The following is a 26,402-nucleotide window of genomic DNA, read 5'->3' as shown; positions in this document are numbered from 1 at the left end:
GTCCCTCTCAGTCTGAGTAGTTTATGCAATCCTGTATTCGTAGAATAGTTTTGGGGAACTGTAACACCTGTGCATAGGAACCATGCCATTACTGTAAGTTTATCGGTAATCTTAGAACCTGCACTTGATAGGAAGCCATACCCTTATAATCGACAAGGAACAAATTCATTTATGTAATTTCTTTAAAGATAATAAAATGTTAGTATAATAAGTAGTAGTTAATTGTTTTCCAAGGGCCAACCTAACACCGTCAATGGTGAAATATAGAGAACCCAAAGACATGCCAAAGTAGTCTCGGTTATATAGTTTTATATATTTGCAGTTTAATAGGGGGTAACCTCTGGCGTAATATTAAAACCTTGGTCGGGGGATTCGAACTCGGTTCCTTTACCTTACAGCGATGAGCGCCGTGTCAACGCCTAAACCGTTGCGGCCACCAACGTCCCTTCAACCGTAGGCTTCGGTTGTATAAAATTGTAGCGTAGTTGTCGAGGGGCTGGGTTTCAGCATACAGAGAACTCTTGAGTCCCATCAAAATTGGAGTGTCGTTTTAATATTACGGATGATTACTTCATTTGACCTCTCATTTCTATACTATTCAAATTTTTGTTTTCTTGTGGAGTATATAACACATATACTATATATAGACTTCACGCTAATTTGTTTGCAAATCAGTTAAATAAGAAATGAAATCTGTAATTTGCGCTACAATTTTTTTCCGCTCTCTGAAGTTTCGTACTCTGAAAGACCACTGTATTTTTTTTACAAATAAACAATTAATTGTTTAAACCGCTACTAATAGGTGCCGGACATTTTGAGTTTTGAGTCATCCTACTCCTATTTCCATCAAATACTTATCAAGTACAGAACACCCAGTTAAAAGAGATCTTAGACAGTTTCTACTAATCTTAACAAATTATCGGATGCTCAGTACGCCATTCGTAGAATTGCCATCCTCCCAACCCAACATTCGACGTGACAAAGGCGATTGAAGAAGAAAACTGTCGGGGTTTACTTTTAAAAAAAATTGCATGTACACCGGAGATAAAGTAAAAAGAAACGGTGGGTCGCGTTTAGCCGTCATCCGCCGGTATCAACGGGATTGAAGGATTTGTTAGACGAGGGATGGAAACGCCGACTGCTCCACAAGATAGTCGTCGCTATTCCGAATTCTGACTTTGACAAGTACTCTTAAATCGTGTACGATTTAAAAAACTCTGATTGACTGTCAACACCCGATCACGAAGACTTACGACACTCACGATGATGGCCTGTCGAAGTTGTAGGTTGTTACTCGAACGAACGTATCAATGGAATGAATTGAACCACGTCTCAGCAGAAGGTTTTAACCATTAAGAGGTTTCTTTGTCTAAAGACAATTTTTGTTTGTGATGTTATCGATATATTCGCACTGACTAATATCCTGCTGGGCTAGAAAAGATCTACATAAAGTATTATTAGAGAGGTAGAGTGTTATTACCTGCGGTATTGAGAAAAGCAGCCAACGCGAAGCTCCTGAGCAGCAGGTTCGAGTTTTGTAACAGGCCATCTGGGGGACAATGTTTAACAATCGCATTAGCCAAATTTCAGTCTTGTTACAGCCCTTTGCACAGGGTTTGGTTATGTGTGTTTGTGCCATAATCGCATGCAACGTGTGGATTGGAATTGAAACCGGCGGAAAAGGCTGAGGGCTATCGGCCGACACGTAATCATTTCGCGATAGTTGGACGAGGTCTGATGACACGCCGTAATTACAGGGTTGTGCGTGTGAATTTGACAAGTAAGACCACGTTGTCCACCCCACGCACGAGTGAAAACAAATTTTGACAACTCCATGCGGAAAACGGCTCGTTTCCATTGAAATTGCGGTCCGAAACACATTAAACCAGTGGCTTCCAAACTTATTAATTAAAATTCATGTTTGCTCTAAGCGATTGAATTAATTTGGGCCAGTGAAGTTGGAAAACGCTCTTTCTGATTTGGTTGTCTTTATTAAAAAAATCGTTGAGCATTAGGCGAGGCAGGTTAGTTGGCGGGGTTAGGGTTATAAGCGCGGCGAGGCAGAATGATTAATAAATTATTTTGTCTTAAGGTTATTTTTCTAATTATTGCCTTTATTTGACGGATGAGGCTGTTTAGTTCTATTAATAATAAATTAACTAACTCGCCCTCCCGACCAACGTTTAAATTAACCTTTTTAACTACAAAGCAACAAGTTTTAATTTGAAACTAACCCTTTTCAACATCAGATGAATTTTTTGATTGCAAATTAACTTTTTTAAATTTCAAATTAACCCCTTTTAAATTTAAATTTTAACTTAAAACTAACCCTTTTCAACATCAAACAATGCTTTTTTTAATTAACCTTTGTTAACTGCAAATCAACCTTTTTTAACTTCAAATTAACCCTTTTTAATTTAACACTAAATTTTTTTATCTTCAAATTAATCTTTTTTAATTTCAAATTAACCCTTTTTAATTTCAAGTTAATCTTTTTGTTTCTTCAAATGAACGCATTTGAATTTCAATGTTTTTTTTTAAATATTCTTTCTTTAAACCTTTAAAACATAAGAGATGCTATGAAATGTTAGCATGTAAAGTAAAATTCCTGTTTATTTGCATAATATTTTAATAATAAAATAATTCGGCTGTGAAGACCATATGAAAATTAATTACAATAAAAGTTATGTACAGTTAAATATAAAAATGAAGGATTCTTCTTTTCAATTTGCAAATTTTTTTACAAATATAAAATAATTGGGCTATGAAGACCATGTGAAAATTAATTACAAATATAATAAAAAGTTATGTACTGTTAAATGTAAAAATGAAGGATTCTTCTTTTAATTTGCAAAAAATTTTTGAATATACAATAATTGGGCTATGAAGACCATGTGAAAATTACAAATACAATAAAAAGTTCTGTACTGTTAAATATAAAAACGAAGTATTCTTCTTTTAATTTGCGAATTTTTTAAAGTAAAATAATTGGGCTCTTTTTAAAAAGGGCTTGTTATAAAAGTTATTGTGAAATTAAAAAAGGTCAATTTGAAATTTAAAAGGATTAATTTGGAGTTAAAAACTGTTAATTTGAAATTTGAAAAGCTAATTTGATGGGAAAAGGGTTAGTTTGTCGGGGAAAAACTAATTACGCCATTGACTACCCCACCGTTTCACTGCAAAAATATACATTAAACTAAATAACCTAAACTACTTTGGTGTGTCTATAAGTATTCGACATTCCACTACAGACCGTGTCCACACTCAGCCACTCACGCAAATAAATACATTTACACAAACGGGTCGTCACCGGGGTTTTTGATATTACGCCAGTGATTACCCTCCTATTACACTGCAAATATAGATAAAATTAAATAACCTAGGTACATCGGTGGGCTCGTGAGAATTTGCTATTCTATCACAAATACTTTCAAACATTTCTTTTTACGCTAATAAATACATATGCTCAAAGGAAGAATATAATTTCAACCAGCTCGCTATTTGGGACGATATACGTTTAACTACTTCGCATATCTGTTTAATTTATAATCACTACTGTGCTTTAAAAGTTTTTAAAATCTGCGGGAAGGTCACACCTTATTCTCTGCTCTATTTTTACCTGAGCTGAAACCCTGAGCTGCATACTCGGAGTATTTGATGAGCGCAGTTTGAGATGTTTTTGGAAAGATAGGAGGCTGTCAGGCGTACTCTTAGGTTTGTGATGGTTTCCTTCCCAATCTTCCTCCCTTTTCCTTTTCTATTATTATTTTGGATTTCTTGATATTTACTGTCAAACTACCAGGCATATCAGTAAGATGTCTGCATATAACAAATATTTAAATTTCCTATATGCCGTCGCTTATTTCTCTAAAAGATCCCCGACTCCGAAAATCTCACAAACACACCACTGAGGATGGCGAAAAGGCGTCTGACAGCCAAGCCAGCGAGGATGGACAAAAGGAAATGTTCAGTAACGAAGAAACAAACAGGGAGCGCGAAACATCCCACGTTTAATTAGAATTTAATTTTTGTACGGTTTACTGTTTTAATCCATCGGGTGAAATGTAAATCCGGTGTCGTGCAGCATATGTTAAGATTAATTGATTGGGGGAGTCAATCATTACTCATATGGCGTTGCAAAATCACATGCTGCTTGTCGAACTGAGATTGACGTGTTATAAATCACGAGGTATTTCACGTTTTGATTTTATTGGGGTTGGTGAATCCACAGTTTTGTTACCTACTCGAAAAGAACTCAACCGGGAAGAAATAGGACTGAAAATACTAATTGCATGGTGAAATATTCTCGACAGTGCAAACAAAAAGTTCAAATGTTATAAACTCTTGATAATAAATGAAATACCTTAAGGGCAGACAGATTGACTTGATGAAAGTCATGAGTTTTTTTGGGAGTGATTTGTGAGTGAATTATTTAAACATAATTAATATAAATTATTGAGGGGAAAAAAGAAATAACTCAAATCCTATGTGGACAAAGGACCCAGAATCAAACGGAGATCTCTTCTAAATAGAGGATTCTTTATCGTTTTACTGTAATATAATTTATGATAAACAGTACCGCCGAGTAAATCAGCAGAACATCCCATCTTTGTTCAACTAATCTTACTGCTCAAGAATATTGGATGATAAAAAAGCAGACATTTTATGGTCATTAGAAAGGCACTATACTAATTCAGAGGTGATCTAAAATGTCCATCAATAGAACAAAATAAACCTAACTGGTCTAAGACGCCTACGTGTACTTTTCTTAATAATATGAGTCCGAGCAGATGAGTGTTTTCAACGTCAAATTATCTATTTTAAACTACAAATTAACACTTTTTTAAATATTTTCCTAGCATTAAAAACTTAGGAGATGGTATGAATATATAAGCATGTAAATTAAAATTTCTCAATATATGGGAGTTGTTTTATAATTGTAATATAATTGGGCTCTTAAAAACTATATGAAAATTAATTTCAATTAAAATTTAAAATTAAACAAACTAAAATATAAAAATTCAAGGATACTTCTTTTAATTGAAGATTTTTTTTATTAATTGCTAAATTATTTTTCTTTAATTATCGGCACAGAAGCCATTAAAATCAATTGGACCGTTAAATCGGCGCACTTTTGGCAAAACAGACATTACAACTTTTTTTTAATTGTTGTTTTCGGACCTTCATATAACTTTTTTATGTCAGATTAATACTTTAGAACTTTAAAAAAAAGTTTCTTTAATGCAATAAACATTTTATGCTTCCCGGGCATGAGGGTAAACTGCATCCTCACGTATTACACACTCCCCCCCCTACCTAGACTTACACTGACTTAAGCCACTAACAGTATACACCCTAGGAAGGTTCTTGAGACGAACTAAAAATCTCTCGTCCTGGGATTGGCGACCCAGTACGTACATAACTTCGCCACCACTATGTGGAGTAAGGGCGGGGGACTTGGACGGTGTCTGGGCCTCCGTCAACATGCCACCACTAACACACAGGCCGATGCACGCTGTCAAGGGCCTCGGAACCCGAATATAACAAACGTAAATAACCGTGCACAAAACACTACAAATACAACATACAATTCTCATATGGAGGGGGGGATCTCCCGGTCTCTTTGGGTGTCCGTGAAACCTTCTCTTTTGAGGAAAACTGGGTTACGGCACTCCTGGGCCGCGAGGTAGTACAGGTACCCGAACCCCGGACTAGCCACCGGGGAGGCAGTCCTATCACCTCGTATATAATGTTGTGGTGCCTAGTACCGCCAGCTGGCTGGCGACTGGATGGTTACAGTGCTGGGCACAGCAACAGGGTGCGGGCAGATCGGAGAAGAACCCGAATGGGCCGGGGGATCACCTCCTAAGGCTGAGGATTGCAATCTTACAGACAAAACTCAAAACTAATGACGATGAAAATGGTGAAACAATGGAACAAGGAGTAAAAGTAGTAAAAGGCCTTTGCCAATCCCCCTGAAGGATTTGCCTCATCAGAATCCGGAAGGTCCCTCTGCCACCAAGACCCATATCCCTCTACCCCTTGCACTCTCTTCAACCACCCCACCACTACCATCCACTCCATGAAGGAGGATGCCGGCTTCGTTCCCGTAGCTGGGAAAAGGAAGAGTCCCCAACAACTCAGCGAAAGGGACGACAGAAAAGAGAGCAGAGAAACATGTGCCTGGGACTCCTGAGTCACCAGCACAGAAAAAGAGAAAAGAAGGTAACATAGACAAAAAGGAAGACAAAAAGAAATCGCGGAGTGGTGCTTTGTCGCTGGGTCTCGGCATCATGGGGATTACACCTCTCTATGAGACGTACCAAACGAGGTACTACAACGTAGAAAAGAAAGAGGGAGACTTCAAGTCCACTTGCCCTTTCCTTCTACACAAGGAAATAAAAAAGAACGTAGGAGTTACAAACTCCATCACAAAGAGTAGAGAGGACAAGATCTGCATTGGTATAACAGGTGAACAAATCGAAGAAAGATTATTGTCATTAAAGACGCTTGATGGCCATGAGGTCGAGGTTGCCCCTCACCAAAGATGAACACCTCCAGAGAGGTGGTAGTATGCCGTGACCTCATGAACAGCAGCGTCCATGATAATCAAGAAGGCCTTGGGGACCAGGGTGTGTTGGAGGTGAAGAGAATGAACACTCGCCGGAACGGACAAATTGTCCCGTCCGCGAGTCTAATCCTCACCTTTGACGCCCCGAGGTGCCCAGATGAAATAAGGGCGGCTTTCTACAAATTGAAAGTCCGCCCTTATATCCCACCTCCATAAAAGTGTTACCGTTGCCAGAAGTTTGGCATATCTCCCTGCGGTGTAAGTCCCCAAAGGAAGTGTGTGAGTGTGGGAGGGAAGCACATCCGAAAGAATCTAGGTACGCCACCCTCCCACTTGCGTGAATTGCGGGTGATGCCATACGGCTCGATCCGCCAGCTGCCTTGTTCTCTCCAAAGAACGAGAAATACAAAAACGCAAAGTAATAGACAGGATGAGCTTCCGAGAGGCCAGGGCAGTGGTCGAAAGTAGGAGCACTGCGGGGACATACGCCCAAGCTGCAGTTAGTCCCGCTCCTGGACTGAGGGTCGCGGAGCAAACCCTGGCGGCTGCTCCTCCAAAAGGAGAAGTCGCCAAAGCCCCCCCCCCGTTGATGGCGGGGGAAATAGAAAGGGTAGCTGATGCTACCCTCCCCCAGAAGAGGATGGTAACATCCTCTTCCCAAACGTCCCCGGCACGGGGAGTCGCGGCTAGCCATGAGAAGCAGTCCGACAAGCCGGGGACGAACATCGCCCCACCAAAGCTGCCGCCACCTTTGGCGGTAGCTACAACATCAGCACGTCCGTCACGCCTTAATTGGATGACGGATATAGAAGTGACGTCTGGGACGGAAACATCATCGGCTGGGCCTACACAGGTTCTAGTTTCGCCAAAAAAAAGTGTTGAAAGTTGAAATTTCCTGTATTTTAATATTTTTATTTCGCCGTTCTACTTGCAACAAAAATATATCAGAACCTATCGAAGTTTATCAATAACCAAAACATTTTTAAAACCCAAATATTTTTCAACTAAATTAGGCCAAAAAATTTTTTTCCAGGAAACTAGTATACAATTTCCTTTTAATACCTAAATATAAATATTTGTTTGAAATTAAATTTATCGAGTTTTTCACCACTAATTTCGATATTTGAGAAGTCATCGGAATATCTAATCAAAACGGCTTTAACTCAAAAACGGCTAAAAGAATTTCAACGTCAACAGACCTTTTAAAAGAAGAAGAACGTAGCTTTTTAACGACGTACATACCATTAAAATATATGAAATCTATCTGTAAGAAAATACGCAAAATAACAAAATAATTTGTCAGAAATTAAGTTCACTTTTTTAATGGCGGTAATAATAGTCCGATCTGAATTTTTGGTTCAGTTATGAACCATGAATGCTCTTGACAATTTCTTTAAAACGAATTTCAACCATAAAATTCAGTCTGCTAGCTTTTGAGGAAAATTATGGTACAACTCGAACCAGGCAGGCGAAGAAGGTCGTCGAAATCATCAGTCAAAATGTTAACTTACACCGATTTCCGCGAATGTCTTGTGAAAAGTTTGGTGAAAATATGCAAAAAAGCAATATTTTCTTGGTTTATCTTTTTAAACCATACCAAATTAGAATACTCTACGTCGTAGAACAGTTTTGTTTTTTTGTTAACCAACAATGAAATAAATACAACAAAAATAATATTCTTTTAATCTAAATTAATTATATTTGGTTCCTCCTGTTTCAAAATAATGAAGTTCAAGTGTATTTTATAAGTTTATCATACATTAAAATCGGACTATTATTTCTATCTAAAAAAACGAGATTAATTTTTGACAAATTCTTTTGCTATTTTGTATATTTTCTTATGAAAATATTTATTTTATTTTAATGCTATATACGTCGTTAAAAAGATACGTTCCACTTCTTTCAGATAATCTGTTTATAAAATCATTTTAGGTCGAGAAATGCCCGATATTTTGAAGATTAGAATCACCAAAAAACTTTTGAGCCAAATCCGTGGTCATCCCCTTGTTAGCCATATTTGAATTTATAATTCAGACCATACGTGACGTACAATGAACAAAACCATACATAAATATTATTTGACAATGATCAAATGTAATACCTAGTTTATGAGTTGATTATTGAATTTTATTTAAATTGTAGTGTTTTTTGTTAATGGTAGTATTTTACAAGTTTTACGTTGGATATTTTCAAACATCAAATTTCTACAGAATAGAAGTAAAACCTCAACGGCTCAACAACAACACATCCAGTCCGTTGTCCGAAGTATACCAGTTTTATATTAATTACAGTAATAACTTTAGTTCCAAAAAGTCTTCATATTTAAACATCAACTTTGAAAGGAAAGATGGAATTTCAGACAAAATGCATAAGAGAAAAAAGAAAACAGGTTTAGCCGGCATTAAGACGCTTACAAATTGCCCTTGAGGTGAGCAGGTGGAAAACGACTCATGAAAAATGTATGGCGGGGAAAGAGGAGAAGAACACACGGCCTAACGATAATCCTTTACTTATAGGGATGGGGACTCGACACCCTCGTCGGTTATTCAACAACTTGTCGACATTTCTTAACTTACGAAAAAACCCCCTTTACCAACAATAACTAACGGCTTTACGGCAATTCAAAAGACTAGCAAGATTTAAGTTGATACTATGGGATATATCTTCTATTATTCCTGATTCTGGATTGTCGTAATAATCAAAGAAAATAAAACACGGACGAGCATATACAGCTGATTCTTTATAACACTTGTACTTGAAGTGTTACAAAGAAACGAAGAATTTACTGAAAGAAAAAAGATGCATTATTAAGCGTCAAATACGAAAATTAAACCGTATTTCAAATTTTTTTATGACATTTATTTATTCAAAGAGAAGCTAAAATGTTGCCATGTTTCCGTACCATTTTTTCAAACTATTGTCTATTACAATTAATATTTTTGGTTTTTTTGGGTTTTGAAAATCTGGGAACGTTGCGACAAAATTCTGACACCTCCGGTTGTTGTTTTAAGAACGCCTCGCTATAAATGTGTGCCCATTATTGTTTCATAAAATGAACAACTTATCGTTTCAATATTGTGAAGAGTACTGGGGAAAAGTATACCGACAGGAACTTTTTATTTTTTCTTCGGATTTTAAAATCGAGTTAGAATTTTTCCTCAGAGACAGATTTAACTCAAGGAAAACCCGCAATAATAATAAACCAAAACCCTGTGTGGAAGTCATGAGACTTATTTTTATTGCATTTCCCGTTTTATACGAAATTTTATATATATCACATCCTACATAAAATAGAAATACACTATATTATAAATATAATTGTAAGTTATACAAATTAACTTAATCAATATTTTTTATGTAGCTATAGACAATTTCTTGAATTAATTTTAATGAATTTATGAAAATATCAATATAGCTTTTTCCGTTAACCCTTTTTAATTTTAAATTGCCCCGTTTTAATTTCAAATTAAACCTTTTCAGTTTCAAACTACTCTATTTTAATTTAAAATCAACCATTTTTAAACCTTTTTAATTTCAAATTCTCCCTTTCTTTAAAGCATTAATCAAAAACGAAATGTTATGAAATATAAGCATGTAAAATAAAATTTCTATAGATTTGCGATTTTTTTTAAATATACAATAAGTGAGCTCTAAAAAGACCATAGAAAAATTAATGACAATTACAATTTACATTAACATAAAATTAAATAAAAAAAATAAGGCCTTTAACTTCAATTTTTTTAATCCCTTTTAATTTCAACCTAGGCTTTTTTAATTTCAAATTAATCATATGTTTAGCTTCAAATTTAATTTTAACTTTAAATTACCCCTCTGTGATTTTAAATTTACTCTTTCTTTTAAACATTAAAAAACATTAGGAGATGATATCAAATGTAAACATCAAAATTACTACATTAAAAAAAAAGATTAAAACTTCTTCTTTTATATAAAATAATTCGGCTTTTTTTGGCATTAATGTTACAATCATAGCCAGGGCCCTTATTCATCTTTTAAAAATCACACTTTCTCACATTTCTAAAAGTTTTAAAAAATCCCTTATTTATCATTTGTTTTTATATTTATTTTTATATAATTTTATTTGTAATTGTAATTAATTTTTTAGTTATTATATAGCCACCAAAGAGCCGATTATTTTACACTTTCTGTCATTTTTCTGTCATATTAACCCTATTTAACTGCAAATTAAACCTTTTGTTATCTTCCTTAATTAATGGCCTCTGTGTTCGCATTACAAAAACTTGGGAGATGGTATGAAATATAAGCATTTTAAGAAAATACCTGTATATTTGCAGGTAAGTTATATAAAATTAAATATAAAAACAAATGGTTTTCCTAATAATTCAAGTTTTTTTACGATATAACACAATCGGTATATAAAATGATTATTTTATATTTAAAAGATTCTTAAAATAATCATAATTAATTTGTTTTTATATTTAACTGTAAGCCCTTTGTGTTTTCCTTTCCTACATCGAACCGTTTTAACTTTAACGGTAATTCATTTGACGTTAAAAAAGGTTAATGGGAACTTAAAAAGAGTTAATTAAAATTTAAAAACTTAATTCAATGTCAAAAAGGGTCAATTTGAAAGAAAAAGCTATATATAGGTTCAGTTTTTAATTTGTTTCAGAAATAAAATTTTATCAGAGATCAGTTTTTTAGATTTGCATATTTCTCGAGGTTTTGGCTCTCTCGGAGACATTATCAGGGATGTAGAACATATTCGGAACACTCATTTTCAAAATATGTGATGGAAAAGGGAATATGAGTATTTGTAATTCCTTTCTTATCACCCTCTAAAAAATAATGCTCATACCAATGTCCCTGAAGATGGGCTTCCGGAGAGTCAGAATTTTCTTAAATGTTTTTCTTCCTGGCCGAATCCTTGACTAAAAATCAATAAAAATTGTCTCATTTAATTTCCTTACTTCAGCCTGATTAAAGTATATACAGGACCCACCCCCCGTTTAAGACGCCCACAAATATCGCTCAATATTTTTATATTTAGTTTATAGATATTTTAATTGTGTGCGTTATAAACGGGATAAGAAGAAAATATGTACAAAAATAAGGATTAATACTAAATGATATCCACGTCGTCATAAAATATATTTACTATGTAAAATTGTTTTTTTTTTGTTTTTGTATTTATGTTTTATGTTTATGATTTACATATATCATATATATTAACTAACTATAAACATATTTATTAACTAGAAATAAAAAGAAAAATCAATTTGAACTATGGGGTTTTTAAACGGGACACCTGGCATACTAAACCCGCAAGACTTGTGTGTGTTGCAGAAGTGTTGGCCTTGCGCCGTCAGGGCAGATTTAGAAACAACGTTACGTTAATTAATCAATCAACAAGCTGATAAATTAACTGTTTATATTAAAGCAATTAAAAAAAAATAAAGCAGGGCAAGAAGGAAATTTAAAGTTAAGGATTATTACTAAATGATGTCCTCATGGTCACAAACTAGGTTTACTGTGTGTGAAATTGTTTTTTATTACCTATATTTCCCTGTTTCCATTTAATACTTGCATTGGCTAAAAATCTCTTCGACTCAAAATTGCCTGCTATTCTTTCTAGTGGTAGTGTTTGAATGCCTTTACAGTTTTCATGATTTTTCTTATCTTTCTAACTATTCAGGAAATTTAATAGCCGATATTAATTGTCGCTGAGATGCCGAGGAAACTATCTTCCTACCAGCGCAGAAACTATCGTCATTGCCACAGAGCATTTTTGGCTGGAATACGAAGTTTTTTTAAATTTCATTTATTCTAACATTTCATCGCTGTATTTAAACAGAGAAAACTATATTTAATTCACAAAATGTGCTATCTAAATTCTAACACTCTTTCTTGAACGAAGTCATCCAAATTGGGTCTTATCAAAAAGCAGCTCATACAAAACGCTACGCATCCGCCGTATTAAATAGTAAACGTATTTAATTTAAGTTCACAATTTAACTCACTTAAAAGACAAAACGAACAGTCTTAAACATAAACTAGAACTAGGCTATTATTATTTTAAGAATAGACTTGATAAATTATGTTTTGTTCAATTTCTGACAAGGTTGAAAGTTGGTAATCATATTCATAAACTAAGTAAGGAATAGTTAAAGCTAAAAATTATGGTAACTACGTGAATCCCCTCAGAAAAAAAAAGGTTTAAAGAAGAAAAATAAAAACAAAATTTAAAATAAAGTTAATCCTTCTAATTAAAAAAATAATAGAAAACATATATACATTAATTTACAAACAATAAAAATTTATGATAAAGACTTTACTCGCAAATCACACTCAGCTGAGATATTAAATATTAATTTTTAAATTAGGAGAGATCAGAAATCTAAAGGACGTATTCACGTGGTCGACCCAAGAAGAGAAGAGAGAGAAAAAATCCTTTTTTTACCGGAGAGGTTTTTTTCCCCACGAAAACTCTCTATCTTTTTGTGGCGCCCTCTTTTAGGCTGGCGCCCTTTTCCAAAATTCTCTAATACATATACTACACATGTTAGGGGCATGGGCAAATTACAAAGCATACGTTGATTGGAAAAAATACAATTTAAGATGTAAATATAAATTTTGAACCAAGAATTTTATACTCACATAAAGTGTGGTGCTATTTTTGTGGTGCCATTTTGGTGTTGTGTGACAGTATTGTGAAACGTGAATTTGTATCTTGCTATTTTTTGATGATTGTGACAAGGTGGGGGACGCGCTAAATCTGGGAAAAATTTCTTTGATCATGGGCAGTTTTATTTGACTCAAAGGAAGCCAAGAATGGGGATTTTCTGGATTGGATTTGTGATTCGGCATTCAATATTGGAAAGGAAGTTAATTATTAAGAACGACAGACGAAGTAAAGGGAAATATGAAATTAAGGTTTAATAGTTTATTTGCTTTATAATGTCGGCGTATCTACGGCGTTCCATGTTGGTTCCATACATCTGTTGTGTAATATTTATTTTATTAAATTTATTATTGCATCTTAAATTGTATTTTTTCCAATCAACGTGTGTTTTATAATTTACCCAGGCTCTGAAGATGGCCGGAATAAAGGTCGAAACGTTGTCAAAAAATGAAAAAGGTATTTTTCTAAACTACCTCATTCTTGACCGCTCCTCACAGCTCCAACAAATTTAACATTATATTAAAATAAAGGATTCTTCTTTTAATCTGAGAATTTTTACAAAATAACACATGAAAATTAATTACAATTAAAAGTTACATAAAATTAAATATAAAAATAAATGGTTTTTCAATTGTCTTTATTGCAAATTTGAGCTTACATAACTCCGTACTCAGTAATTAGAATTGTACTATTTCGAAATTTTTTATAAAATATGAAATAATTATTTAATTTTATCAGTTTTTTAATGCTTTAAAGAAAGGGTTGGTTTGAAATTAAAAACGGCCAATTTGACGGAAAAACGCTATACATACAATTTAAGATGTAAATATAAATTTTAACACGATATTTGGTAGGATCGGGGATGTGGTCCAATGAATGTTCTGGTGTTGAAACTACGCCAAGCTTTCGGTGTTTTATTTCACATTCCTCAGGGCATTCTCTGTCAGTATTTAAAATAGTTTTCTCTTATCAACATGTATAAACATTTTGTCTCTCTTTTTGTCATTTCTTATACCAAATACAATGTTTGTTTAATAAATAAGTAGCACTTTTTACAAACTATTGCCACAGATAAAAAACAAAAACTCATTCTTTTTGTCTGAGATAATAGTTGTTAAAAAGTGTCATTCATCTATTTATTAAAAAACATTGTATTTAGTATAAGAAATGATAAAACGAGAGAAAAAATATTTATACATGTTGATAAGAGAAAACAATTTTAAATAATGACGGAGAATCTAGACCTGAGGAAGGTGAAATAAAACACCGAAAGTTTGGCGTAGTTTCAACACCAGAACATTCGCTGATGATCGCTCCTCACGACTTAAACCATTTATGTAACAACCGGTCACTAAGAAACACCCATAATATTTTATAGTTATTCAGGAATATTTCAAGAAATCATTTTTTTATTTAAATTAAAGAAATCTACATCCCAAGAAGAAGGGTTTGAATAAACTGGAAGAACGTACAATTGGCTTAGGATGTACATAGCTACATGTATGTACATAGCTCAGAAACATTAATAAAATCAATTTTGTTACTCATGATATTTCTCTTGAAAGCACATAGAGAACCACCCTTAGGTCTTCCAAAGTTAGAACTTTTTTTGTGCCGGTAGCCTCTTTTAATTGTAATTCTCAAAAAATTCCACATAGACTTTTGGAATTGTATCCATAATGAATGTTTCTAATAAAATAAAAATGTCAAAGGATTTGAAAAATAGTAAATTATTACGTTTAGAACCAAGAACATTGATATTACAGCACGTTACATTAAGAGGATTAGAATTTAAATCTTTTTACTAGATTAATGCCTGTCGATAGACGAATGGATCTCAGGAATCAGCCTTGCCGGCGTTCGGATCCATTGTAGAAGAATTTGACAACAAATTTTGAACAGTGATCGAAAAGTTACTATTTATAAGTTTTTTAAGGATTGGTACACCGTTTTTAGCACCATATTTCGAACCAGACTTGGGACACCACCTGAAGGTGTGATTCTCAAGTTTCAAGCTGTCCGCAACTACCGCCACCGTGACTTCACTCTTCGCCTTGATGATAGCTTCATATTGGTCATATTGGGAATGGGAGATCCTGTGTACGTAGAAACCTGTTCCCTTGAATTTTTTAAAACTTTTATTTTATCCCTAATTCGGTTAAAAACACTAAAAGAGGACCTTCCTTGATTCTACTCACAATGCAGTAAGCGTGGATGTTATATGGATCCAGTTCCACAGACAGCAACTGTCTGCAAAACTCAACAATGTAAATCCCCGGGTTATTTCCTTGATTTGAAGTCCTTTAAATTACAAATTGTGTTGACGCAGTTTGCAATCCATTTGGTCAATCATTTTTTCTTGTTTCACCGAGATTCCCTTCATCGTAGCCAATTCGTTCTACAGATCCGAATTTCCCCTCCTCAGACCCTAAATTTCATCTTTCAAAGAACGCAGGTCTTCCTTTGTCAAGCATTTTAAATTTATTCTCCAGAATTTCATCTATGACGCTCTTCAGGGTGAAGTCTTTGAGTGGAACCAGTATTTAGACATAAGGTACTTAATAGTCACACGTAACTGACGGATAAGGATATGGATAGGGATAAAAGAGGTGGCCTCAAGGTCTTCAGCATCTCGACCTGCATAGATATATTGTGCTCCTGACCATTTGGCACGCTCTCTATACGAAGCCAAGGAATGACACTCTTAAATTAAGTGGGACACTTACTTTTGGGTCAAAGCCCGCGTATGGGTACTCAATATTCCACAATCGACACTTTCTCACTACACATCATTCTAATAATTCACTCTCAATATCCACACAAAAAACGAGACATGTACTAATTACTATATACATTGAAATAGCCCTGTTTGTTCCAAAACTCGCAGCCGAGCTTAAACACAATTCTGATATCGGAGGACATTCCTACATGCTCTAGGTGGAACAAGGTTTTCCGACAGGGAAAAAGAGATGGTTACAAGGCCTTCTGCACCTCGACCAGAGTAGATCAATGGTGCTACTTTAGTTTTTCAGTCACTGGCCAGCTTAAGTTCAATCAACTTCCATAGCCTTGCCAACTGCTCCTTAGGTAGGATCTTGCTAGGTGCTTTTCCTCACCTAGTTACAAGAACCTACAACTACACCGACTCTCACAAAAACATGAAACATGTTCTGCGATCTCCTCTTCTTCGTGGCGTCTACACAGTGTTTCTTCTGTCTCTACTCCTATCCGGTGTAGAGACAGAACATGCATAGGCGGCATGTTAGGAGCCCAACCAAGTCCTTTTGTGGTTACCTTTCGAGTAATTCCTTTAAGTCTTGCGGACGGCCCCTCGTCGCCTCATCCGTGGAACTATTGTTCTACAGTTTTTAGACTCATTAAGAATCCATTTTTTGGTTAGTACAGATCGGGCCCAAGAGAATTGGCGTTGCTTCTATGCCCCCAATGCCCGGGGACCCATGCCAGGTCGGTCATTGGTCAGCCACTGATTCTGCCAGGGGAACCGTACGTTCCAAACCTTTTTGCCTTTACCTCGCATGAGGTGCCGCCTGACCGTCAGAGAAAATGGCTACGTAACTGATGAGAAACAGTGCGTTGAAAATAGTCAACAACAGAACAGCGTCTGTGGACCGGAATCCTCGTCTGAATCGAGCCAGTATATTTGTCCATCATGTAGACATAGCTTGCTTGATATGTCCTACGTAACCGAAAGGTGTCATTTCTCGGTTTTTGAGAATCGTGCTACTGTAAAGAAATGTATTCTGGGAATGTATCCACAAGCGTGAATAGTAGAAGAGGATGGCGGAACGTCGAGTATTGGATCCTTAATTACATTAGTTGTGTAGATTTATGATGATTGTCCTCTTGAGTGAGTTTTTATAATAATATTTTCAAGGATGAATGATTTAGTTGATAATTTGCAAGCGTTGGAGGCTGGGTTGATAAATTTTTGCTGTCAAAAAAAATGCATGAAACTGACCTTTGCGCAGTAACGCAGCGTGAGTAAATCAATATGGAGGAGAAAGTTGTCAAGAGTTAGGCGATTAGAGGAAAGATAGAGATAGAGAGAGTACGCGAGAGAGAGAGAGACGGAGTGAGAGACCATCTGGTGGTTGAACTAAAGTTATTATGACCGAAACTTAGGTCTCATCCCTTCATCTTCCAGAGCCCCTTACCCCTCACAGGGATAAATCATCGCCAAGCACCGTTTGGTGAAAACTTCTTATCACACTTGACAATAACAACTTGTCATTTAGCTTTCGAATCACGGGCATGGCCGAACAAGTGTCTTTTTGATAAGGACGTCCGGCTGCTTTGTTCAAGTCACTGCGGACGAGACAGGCTGGATTTATTAGAGAAGTGAGCATCAGCCAATATTTTTTTTTTTTTTTTTTTAATCAAAGCACCCAGTTGGTCAAAAAATGAACATTGAAACCAAAGCAAATTATAATTTATGGTTTAGAAATTTATTGCAACTAGCATGTCTGAATGAACAAGTCAAACTAATTCGCTCTTCAGAAAAATTATAAAAGTGAAAAACTTTCCGAAAAGTTACAAATATTTAAATTATAACGTTACCTACATGAATAAAAGACTTTGGAATATAAAGAGGTTATTTTGAAAGTTAAGATTGGCCTTGAATCTTAATTATAAACCGTAGATGACAAGCATAAACCATAAAATGTTCGTTAGGGTATTTAAATAAAGAATAAAATACCTTTTCTATAGTTTTACCTTTAAAAATATATCCTTTAAGTTGACGAAGTTAATTCATCACTGGTGTAATTGATTCATCAGTGGATATTGGAAGGATCTAGTATTATTTAATCTTTATTAATATAGAAACATGTTAGTATATTTTTTCCGTCAAATTAACCCTTTTTAATTTCGAAATAACCCTTTCTTTAAAGCAATAAAAAACTTAGGAGTTGGTATGAAATATATAAGCATGAAAAGTAAAACTCCTCTATATGAGAGCAAGTTATGTATATTTTTCTCGTCAAATTAAACATTTAAAGTACAAATTAACGTTTGACTAAATTTATTTTATAGTATAAAATAATTGGGATATTATAAGACCATAGTCTTATAGAATGAGACCCTTAGTCATTTAAAATTAATAACATTTAATATTTAAATTTGAAATTAAATGTAAGAGCAAATGATTCTTCAATTAATACCAGATTTTTCGGCTATTTCCCCCCATCAAATTAACCCTTTAAAATTTGAAATTATCACGTTTAAACTTCAAATTTATGTTTTTTCTTATTTCTAAATTTTCTTCTGACGAGGTTATTCCTCTTTTATATTGTATTATTAGTATTTAGTATTGTACATTTATTAGTATAGTTTGATTATTAGTATTATTATTGTTATTTGTTATTATAAGTATCCATTTATTAATACTTTTACATATATATTTATATTCACTATATAAATTTGTAACAGTACAGGATGTATTCAAATAAATAAATCAATTTAATTTAAAAAAATCAAATTAACCCTTTCTTTAAAGCATTAAAAACCCATGAGATGGAATAAAATTCAAGCATATAAATTGAAATTCTTGAATATTTGAGAATTTTTTGTTTTTTTATTTGACTGGTAATATCTAAATTGAATAGCTTTTTCACGACAAATAAACTCTTTTTTTCCTATCAAATAAATCCTTTTTAATTTGAAATTAACATTTTTCAAATACAAAATAACGTTTTTTTAATTTCAAATTAGCCCTTTAGTAAACTTTAAAGCGTTAAAAACCCGAATAGATTAAACGAAATATAAGCATGTAAAGAAAAAATCTTGAATAATTGAGATTTTTTTATTTGACTGATAACTTGAATTTAAAAAAATCTTGAATAATTGAGATTTTTTATTTGACTGGTAACAAGTTAAATGGCTTTTTCCCGACAAATTAACCCATTTTAGATTAAAATTAACACTACCCAATTTTTAATTTCAAATTAACCCTTTCTTTAAAGCATTAAAAAAAACTAGGAGATGGAGTGAAAAATAAGCATGTAAAGTAAAATCTAGAATTGTTGAGAATTTTGTTTTAAATCGTCTGGTAACAAGTTACAAAGTTTTTCCGTCCAATTAACCCTTTTCTCCAGCAAATTAGCCCTTTTTTTAATTTGAAATTAACACTTTTAACTTCAAATATACAATTTTTAAATGAACCCTTTTTAATTTCACATTAAACGATTTCCCCGTCAAATCGAACTCTGTTTAATAAATAAATATCCAAGAATTTTACTTTACATGTTTATATTTCAAATGAAGAAACTTTTAATTTGAAGTTAAATGGGTAATTTGACAGATAAAAGAATTTAATTATTAGTTTATTATTTACTCTTATTGGTTCTTTTTATTCATTTCATCGTTAATTTTCTTGGTCGCTACGTTTTATACTACTTATTTTTTTTCTTTACTTTATTGTTATGATTTAATTATTTCTGTAGGCCCTGGCATAGAGATTAATTGATTACATTGATGCTTGCTGAGGAGCATTTTTTAAGTTATATACAATTTACCTATATAAATTACAAAATAATCATGAAAATGCATCTATAAAAAAGTTTTTTAAAATTAAACCAAAGAAATATTGAAAATCATTGCTCGTGAGTTACGTGTAAAAAGTTTGAAAAACAATTAATTCATATTAAATCATTTATTATTCCTGTTTTTCAAAATATGCTGTGTTCACGGGCGTTTTGTCTTGAGAAAAGAAACCATTTTTTCCGAAACGTCGGCCAAATGAAATAGAATCGACAGCACATCTTAGTGAATAAGTAGAAATCATTTATAATATTATAATTTTATAATTCTTTCTAAATGGAAATAAATATGCTCGAACTTATCATTAAATGGCAAGGACGAATATTTTTAAAAACTTTCTCAATTTGTTTGGTCAAAAAACAAGGATTTTTTGTGGTCGAAAGGCTAAAATTAGATCTGTTTTATACGCAATATTTTTTAAACATACAAACCAAAAGATTTACATTAAAAAAGTGGAAAAGTTATTTCAAAATTTACAAGACAAACAATACACAAATACGATTTTAAAACGTAGAAGAGTTCCACTGATTTTAATATCAAAGTATTGACTTTTTACCATTTTTATCGACCACGAAACAAGTCAAAACAGATCCCTATAGAATTATTATATTTAGCCTCAAAAAATGTTTTGTCTCCTCTGGAGTTCCTCAAGACTCCTTTGCTCCTTCATATATATATATACACGTTATAAACTACCGTACAATTAATTAAGGTTTTTAGTTGAGATAAAAAAGTCATTGTCACGAGCGGGATTCGAACTCACGACCTTCGGCTTCAAACGCCGCTACTCTACCACTGAGCTATCGTGACTTCTAAGACTGAAGCTCAGTGGTAGAATAGCGGCGTTTGAAGCCGAAGGTCGTGAGTTCGAATCCCGCTCGTGACAATGACTTTTTTATCTCAACTAAAAACCTTAATTAATTGAACGATACTAATTGGTCAAGCGGACCACGAAAAATAGTGAAGATTATAAACTACATTTCCTATACATTTTCCACACTTTCCTGATAATGTTAAAATCTTAAATTCTGTAGAATTGAAATCAAATGATCCTTTGATGTGAAGAAATGTGTACCTGTATACATTTTCACGAATACACTAGAAATCGGTCTGGATTGAAAAAACAAATTCAATTATTATATGCCAAGCTTCCGATCTATTTTAAGGTCATCGTAAGGGCAAAACAACCTTAAATATGTCTACAAATTGACGATTAATTTTTAATATATGGTTTCAAATTTCTTTGAAGATAGGACCAACATTTCCAAGAACATTTGTCCCTCTGGAGTCCCTCAAGGCTCACATCTTTGTCCTTACTTGTTTATATTCTTTACAAACGACATTTCATATTGCTTGACAATGTTACTGTGTCGGTCTTCAAAGAAATTTTAAATCATCTAATAAAAACTTAATTATATCAATTTGTAGACATCTTTAAGATTTGCCAAGGACTTTTGTCCACTCTGGAGTCACTCAAGGCTCACATCTTTATCCTTTCTTGTTTATATTCTTTATAACGACATTTCCTATGGCTCGGCACTGTTGCTGAATCTAACTTCAACGAAATTTGATACCATCTATTAAAAACTTAATTATATCTGTTTGTAGACATCTTTAAGATTTGCCAAGGACTTTTGTCCCCTCTGGAGTTCCCAAGGGTCACATCTTTGTCCTTTCTTGTTTATACTCTTTATAAACGACATTTCCTATGGCTTGGCACTGTTACTGATTCAACTTCAAAGAAATTTGATACCGTATATTAAAAATTTAATTATACAATTTTTAAACATCTTTAAGATAGTTTTGCTCTAATGATGACCTTAAAATATGCCGAAAGCTTAGCAGATGAAAATGAACTGGTTTTTTTCCTAACCAAACAGAGATGCAGAGTATTCGTTGATAAAAACGTGGTCGATTCATCTACCACTTTAAACTGTTACATTCTCCCACTATGATTTAAGTTTTTTATGGTTATCCATTATTTGGATTTAGCTTAAAGAACGTAGATTAAAAGAAAGGAGATTAAAGAATAATCATTTGAATTTTAAGACTCATGTTGATTAACTACAAAATTTCAAAGGCTCTTTCTTCACGTTTTGTAATACAGTGGTCTTATTTGAATTCCAGAAGCGTTTTGCGTATAGTTTAGTATAGAAAGGCTGGAGTATTTGGTAGTACATTTTCTAAACTAAAGACTCAACATTCTTCGCCTACAAATTGTTACAAGACTTGTTGACTGTCTTGATCTTCTATACCATCTTAATTTCCATATCCCTGCTTATAAAACCAGACATTATCTCAATTTCATATGTATATACGGTTTAGAACTAAAAAACGTATAAATTGTCATGTAGGAATAGGTTCTTTTTAACCAACAGGAGACAGAATTGAAAAAATATATGCTGCTTTTGACTTACTGATCATCCTGATGTATGTTTTATGTTTAGGAGTAGATTAAGGTGTCGCACAGCACGAAATTGAATTAAATGTGCAAAAATGCGACTCCGTTTGATCGTGGACAAGAGACATGCGTTGAGTTGAGAGATGAACTTACGTCAAAGTAGGTGTCCGTCGTCCGGTGTGGAGAGTTCGGATCCGGGTGTCGGCTCCCTGGCATCGTCGGTCAGGTCTTCAGGCGAGGGCGAGACGGAGACGCTGATCGGTGACAGCATATCCTCCAGTTTCAGCGCTTTGAGAGGCGGGGGTGCGAAAGCCGAGGGCACGGAGGCCGGGAAGGGTACCGGGTGGAAAAACTGAGGCTGGAGCTGGTGTAAAAAGTGTGCCGGGAGGCCCGGGTAGCTCTCCATCAACCTCAGACCGAAACCGCCTCTCCCGCTCAGTGGGATTTGGAGCTCTTTGTTATCTTGGCCCTGAAACAAACGTGACGCCCAATGAAACGGTTCGAGTCGTCAAAAAACTGTCAAAAACAGGGTTTTTTTTATAATAAATTTTTCCAAATATACACCAAAACATTTTCATTTCACAGTTAACCCAAGAAAAAATAAATCTTTTGAAAAATTTACTTTCTTCTTTAATTTGTCGTACTCGTGAGGAGCGGTCAAGAACGAGGTAGTTTAGAAAAACACCTTTTTTTACTTTTTTGACCTTTATTCGGGTCATCTTCAGGGCGTGGGTAAATTACAAAACATATCTTGATTAGAAAAAATACAACTTAAGATGTAAATATAAATTTTGAAACCAAGCATTTCATACTCACATAAAATGTGGTGCTATTCTTGTGGTGTCGTATTGGTGTTGTGTTAGTCTTTTTTTCATATGTATGTGAATTGTATTTTCTTGTATTACATCTTAAATTGTATTTTTCTATGACCGCTAGTTTTACATGCAGGCCAAATTAAAAGATCAGTTTTCCTCATACTTCAATGCTGTACGTAGAATTGAGTTATAAAGTCAAAAATTAAATTTTAAAAAATCTTTGTATGCGTAAAAAGAAATTTTAAAAAAATCGAAAGGCAAAACCTAGTACAAAGAGGAAACTATACTAGGCATCCACCTTATGACTATTATTAAAATCAGGCGATTATTTAGTAGATTTTTTTAAATAAATAATCGGCCTTTTGATTTAATGTGGACTTAGGAAAGCCAAGTCCCGAAATATTCGAACAATCACAGGACTTAACCTCTACAATAAAAATTGTATGTTTCGAGGTTAGCATAACCTGATCCTATTTCACATCAGCAAGCAGTCCGTTAGAAAAATTTTTAGAAAAAACTAACCTTATTGTACATGTTACGAAGTGATGAGGAAATCCAAAATATAATTTTTACACGGATATAAGGCACTGTCCACACTTTAAGAAAAGTTTTACAACAAACATCCTCTTCAAGCACAGAGGAAAATTTTTAAAATTACGCGCTGGAAATAAACAATCGCATAGCCGTCGGTTGTCGTCACGTGGCGAGGGTTGAAGGCGAAATAACGGAGGGGATGTTTACACCCCCTTAAGTAGGCACGACCCCTCCACCCACCTCGCTACAACCAGTATTTTGGCCCACGCGCATCGTGCCAAAAAGTTATTTGAAACTGTTTCATTTCTAGGTTATTTGACAACTGAACGAAAGAGGTACTGAAATGAAAATAATGGGTTTTTTTGGTTTTTTTAAAGAGCGGGGTCTAAAATTGCAAATAAAATCTGTTCCATTCGGATTTCCAAGTTTATAAAGGGAACTTTTCATTTTAATGAATAAATTATAAAAAGCTTTCGTTTAATCACTCAATATATCTAGAAATAGCTCGCAGAACTCTATATTTAATTTTTGTGGGGTTTATCCTCAATTACACTGAGAAATATAAACTACACTGAGGTAGTAATAAATAAATAATAAACAAAGCCTACTGTGTGAATGAATATATTAGCGAGAATGGAGGACTTGCCCCGAGAAATATCGAGAACTCTGGGATAGTATGAACGAAGGCTGGTGTGCGAATGTATTTATTAGCGTAAATGAAGGGCTTATCCCCAAATACCCCAAGTAAATCCTGTACTCTGGGGTAGTGTGAATGTAATTTATTAAAGCGAATGGAGGGACTCATCCCCAATTGCCCCGAAGAATATCGAATACTTTGGGGTGGTGTGAACAAAGTCTGGTGTGTGATTACTTTATTAACGCGAATGGAAGAGCTCATCAAAATTATTCCGCGGAATATCGACTACTGTTGGTCGGTGTAACCAAAGTATGGTGTATTTATTTGGGCGAATGGAGGGGGCTTATCCCTAATTATCCCGAGCAATATCGACTTATGATGCAGTGACAACAGAGTATTTTGTTTGGATGTATTTATTAGCGTGAATGGAGGGAATAATTCCCAATTATCCCGAAAGATATCAACTATTATAAGGCAGTGTGAATTAGTCTGGTGTGTGACTACATTTATTAGCGGGACTTGAGGGGCTCATCCCCAATTACCCCTAGAAATATAAGTCTGGTGTGTGAATGTGTTTATTTGCGCGAATAGGGTGCATAGGGTGAATAGGTTAGCGCAAATGGAAGGGCTTATCCCCCAATTACCCTGTCAAACATCGCCTACTCTGGGATAGTATGAATGAAATGTGGTTTGTTATTGTATTTATTAGTGCGAATGGTGTGGTCACGATTTCCTCATTTGTGATCCTTTCTCACTGTGATATTGAAAAGTCTGTTTTAGTTGACAAGTTATGGTGCCCATGGTCTCTACTATTACTTCGAAACGTTGTGCTGTGAACCTTATATATTTTTAAATAACTTTATATTTTTTGGTTTACAAATTCTTTATCTCAAAATCTAGTACTTGAGGTTTGGGAAAGTTCGTTTGTATGCCTGCCTTTTCGCCCATCGTGAATATCTGTCTATTCAAACTATGCTTAGTGAATTTGGCTCATTCACATTTGTTGCTAGAAAGTTAACTACCACATTTTTTTTACTTTTTAGAGAATTTATTATTAATGCTATAGAAAGTGGTTCTCAGGTTTGAGTTTCGACCCCATGAGATTATTATTCAAGTTGAGTTGTCTGCTTAGGGGGAAATGTTTTTGAATGGATTCCTCCTTACATGTGTGACAGAAAAATGAATTTTCTTGCAATATAACAATATATGTATTGATTCTCTAGGGTTAACACCATTGCCCAGTACTGTTTATATTGTATTTGAACAATCTCTCCCTGATTCGAGTCAGACTTCCTCGGTCCAGACCAAGAATTTTACTTACGACCTTAACTCTCTCGATGACTATCGTGTTCTATGATGAAATTGTGTTAATTTTTGGATTGGTCATTCACTCTATATTAACTTTTGTTATGATATATCCAGCTGTCATAGTATATCTCGTGTCATCACAATCTGTCATCTTGGTGTTCTTCTTGATATATTTTCTAGTTTTCTGAACATATTCGCTTAGGGTTTTCTAAAGTTTTCAGGAAAACGACTGGCGTCTTGTTTCAAAAGTACTGCAATGGTTAAAAGGCTTTATTCCGTCTAGTACAGTACAGTATGTGTTGTCTGGAATCCTTACTATGCTTATGGTTTTGATGGCTTAAATCAAATACTGAAATCGTTGATTACTCGCGTGGGACCGTACATAAATCCAACACCAAATTTAAACATCATCGACAATCCCAAAGGCGATGCGGGGAATCGAAGTTAACACCTGACACTTGGACTTTATTGCGCAAGTACTGAAAACCAGCCCCCTCGGAAGTCTGGTACATCTTGAGTGCCTGTAGAATTTTATGAGATGGTAGTTGAAATAGCAGCGTTTAGGGAGGGTCTAACAAGACTCAACAACACCATCGAATTTGTCTGTTGATACACCATGCACCCCCTTATAAATTAACTTATGTCCATAATCTAAATTCAAACAATAGAATCGTTCTAGTCTTTCAAATTTGTTAACTGAACATATCTTAAGCCGTTGCTCAATGAGCTGCACCCACTGATCCGCTCATAAAATGTTCTATGCATCATTGTTTCTATTTGAGGACCCAGAGATCTTCTACTATTTCTTCGGTGACTTTCACAATAATGTGTCAAATGGGCAATTCTTATTATGGGGTACACAATATTCCGCCATCGGCCCTTTCACAATACACATTCACTCTAATAAATACATTCAC

The 26,402-nt window shown here is 34.3% G+C and overlaps 1 protein-coding gene and 1 non-coding gene across 2 annotated transcripts; both read right to left on the bottom strand.

The window, feature by feature from the left end:
* Positions 1–1,486: 1,486 nt before the first annotated feature.
* Positions 1,487–23,685, bottom strand: LOC112127935. The gene is made up of 3 exons (XM_024229524.1): positions 23,529–23,685; positions 22,345–22,660; positions 1,487–1,549 (listed from the first exon to the last, which is right to left on the bottom strand). The coding sequence occupies exons 1-2, from the start codon at positions 23,538–23,540 to the stop codon at positions 22,346–22,348; spliced, it is 327 nt and encodes a 108-aa protein (XP_024085292.1). The 5' UTR covers positions 23,541–23,685; the 3' UTR covers positions 1,487–1,549; position 22,345.
* On the bottom strand, positions 20,529–20,600 carry Trnaq-uug. The gene has a single exon. It is a non-coding gene; the product is annotated as a tRNA-Gln (tRNA).
* Positions 23,686–26,402: the final 2,717 nt, after the last annotated feature.

The sequence above is a fragment of the Cimex lectularius genome, unplaced genomic scaffold (genome assembly GCF_000648675.2).
Source record: "Cimex lectularius strain Harlan isolate CLEC.00 unplaced genomic scaffold, Clec_2.1 scaffold284, whole genome shotgun sequence".
Lineage (NCBI taxonomy): Eukaryota > Metazoa > Arthropoda > Insecta > Hemiptera > Cimicidae > Cimex > Cimex lectularius.
Note: the sequence above shows the minus strand (reverse complement) of the source record. Positions and strands in the feature narration are given on the sequence as shown.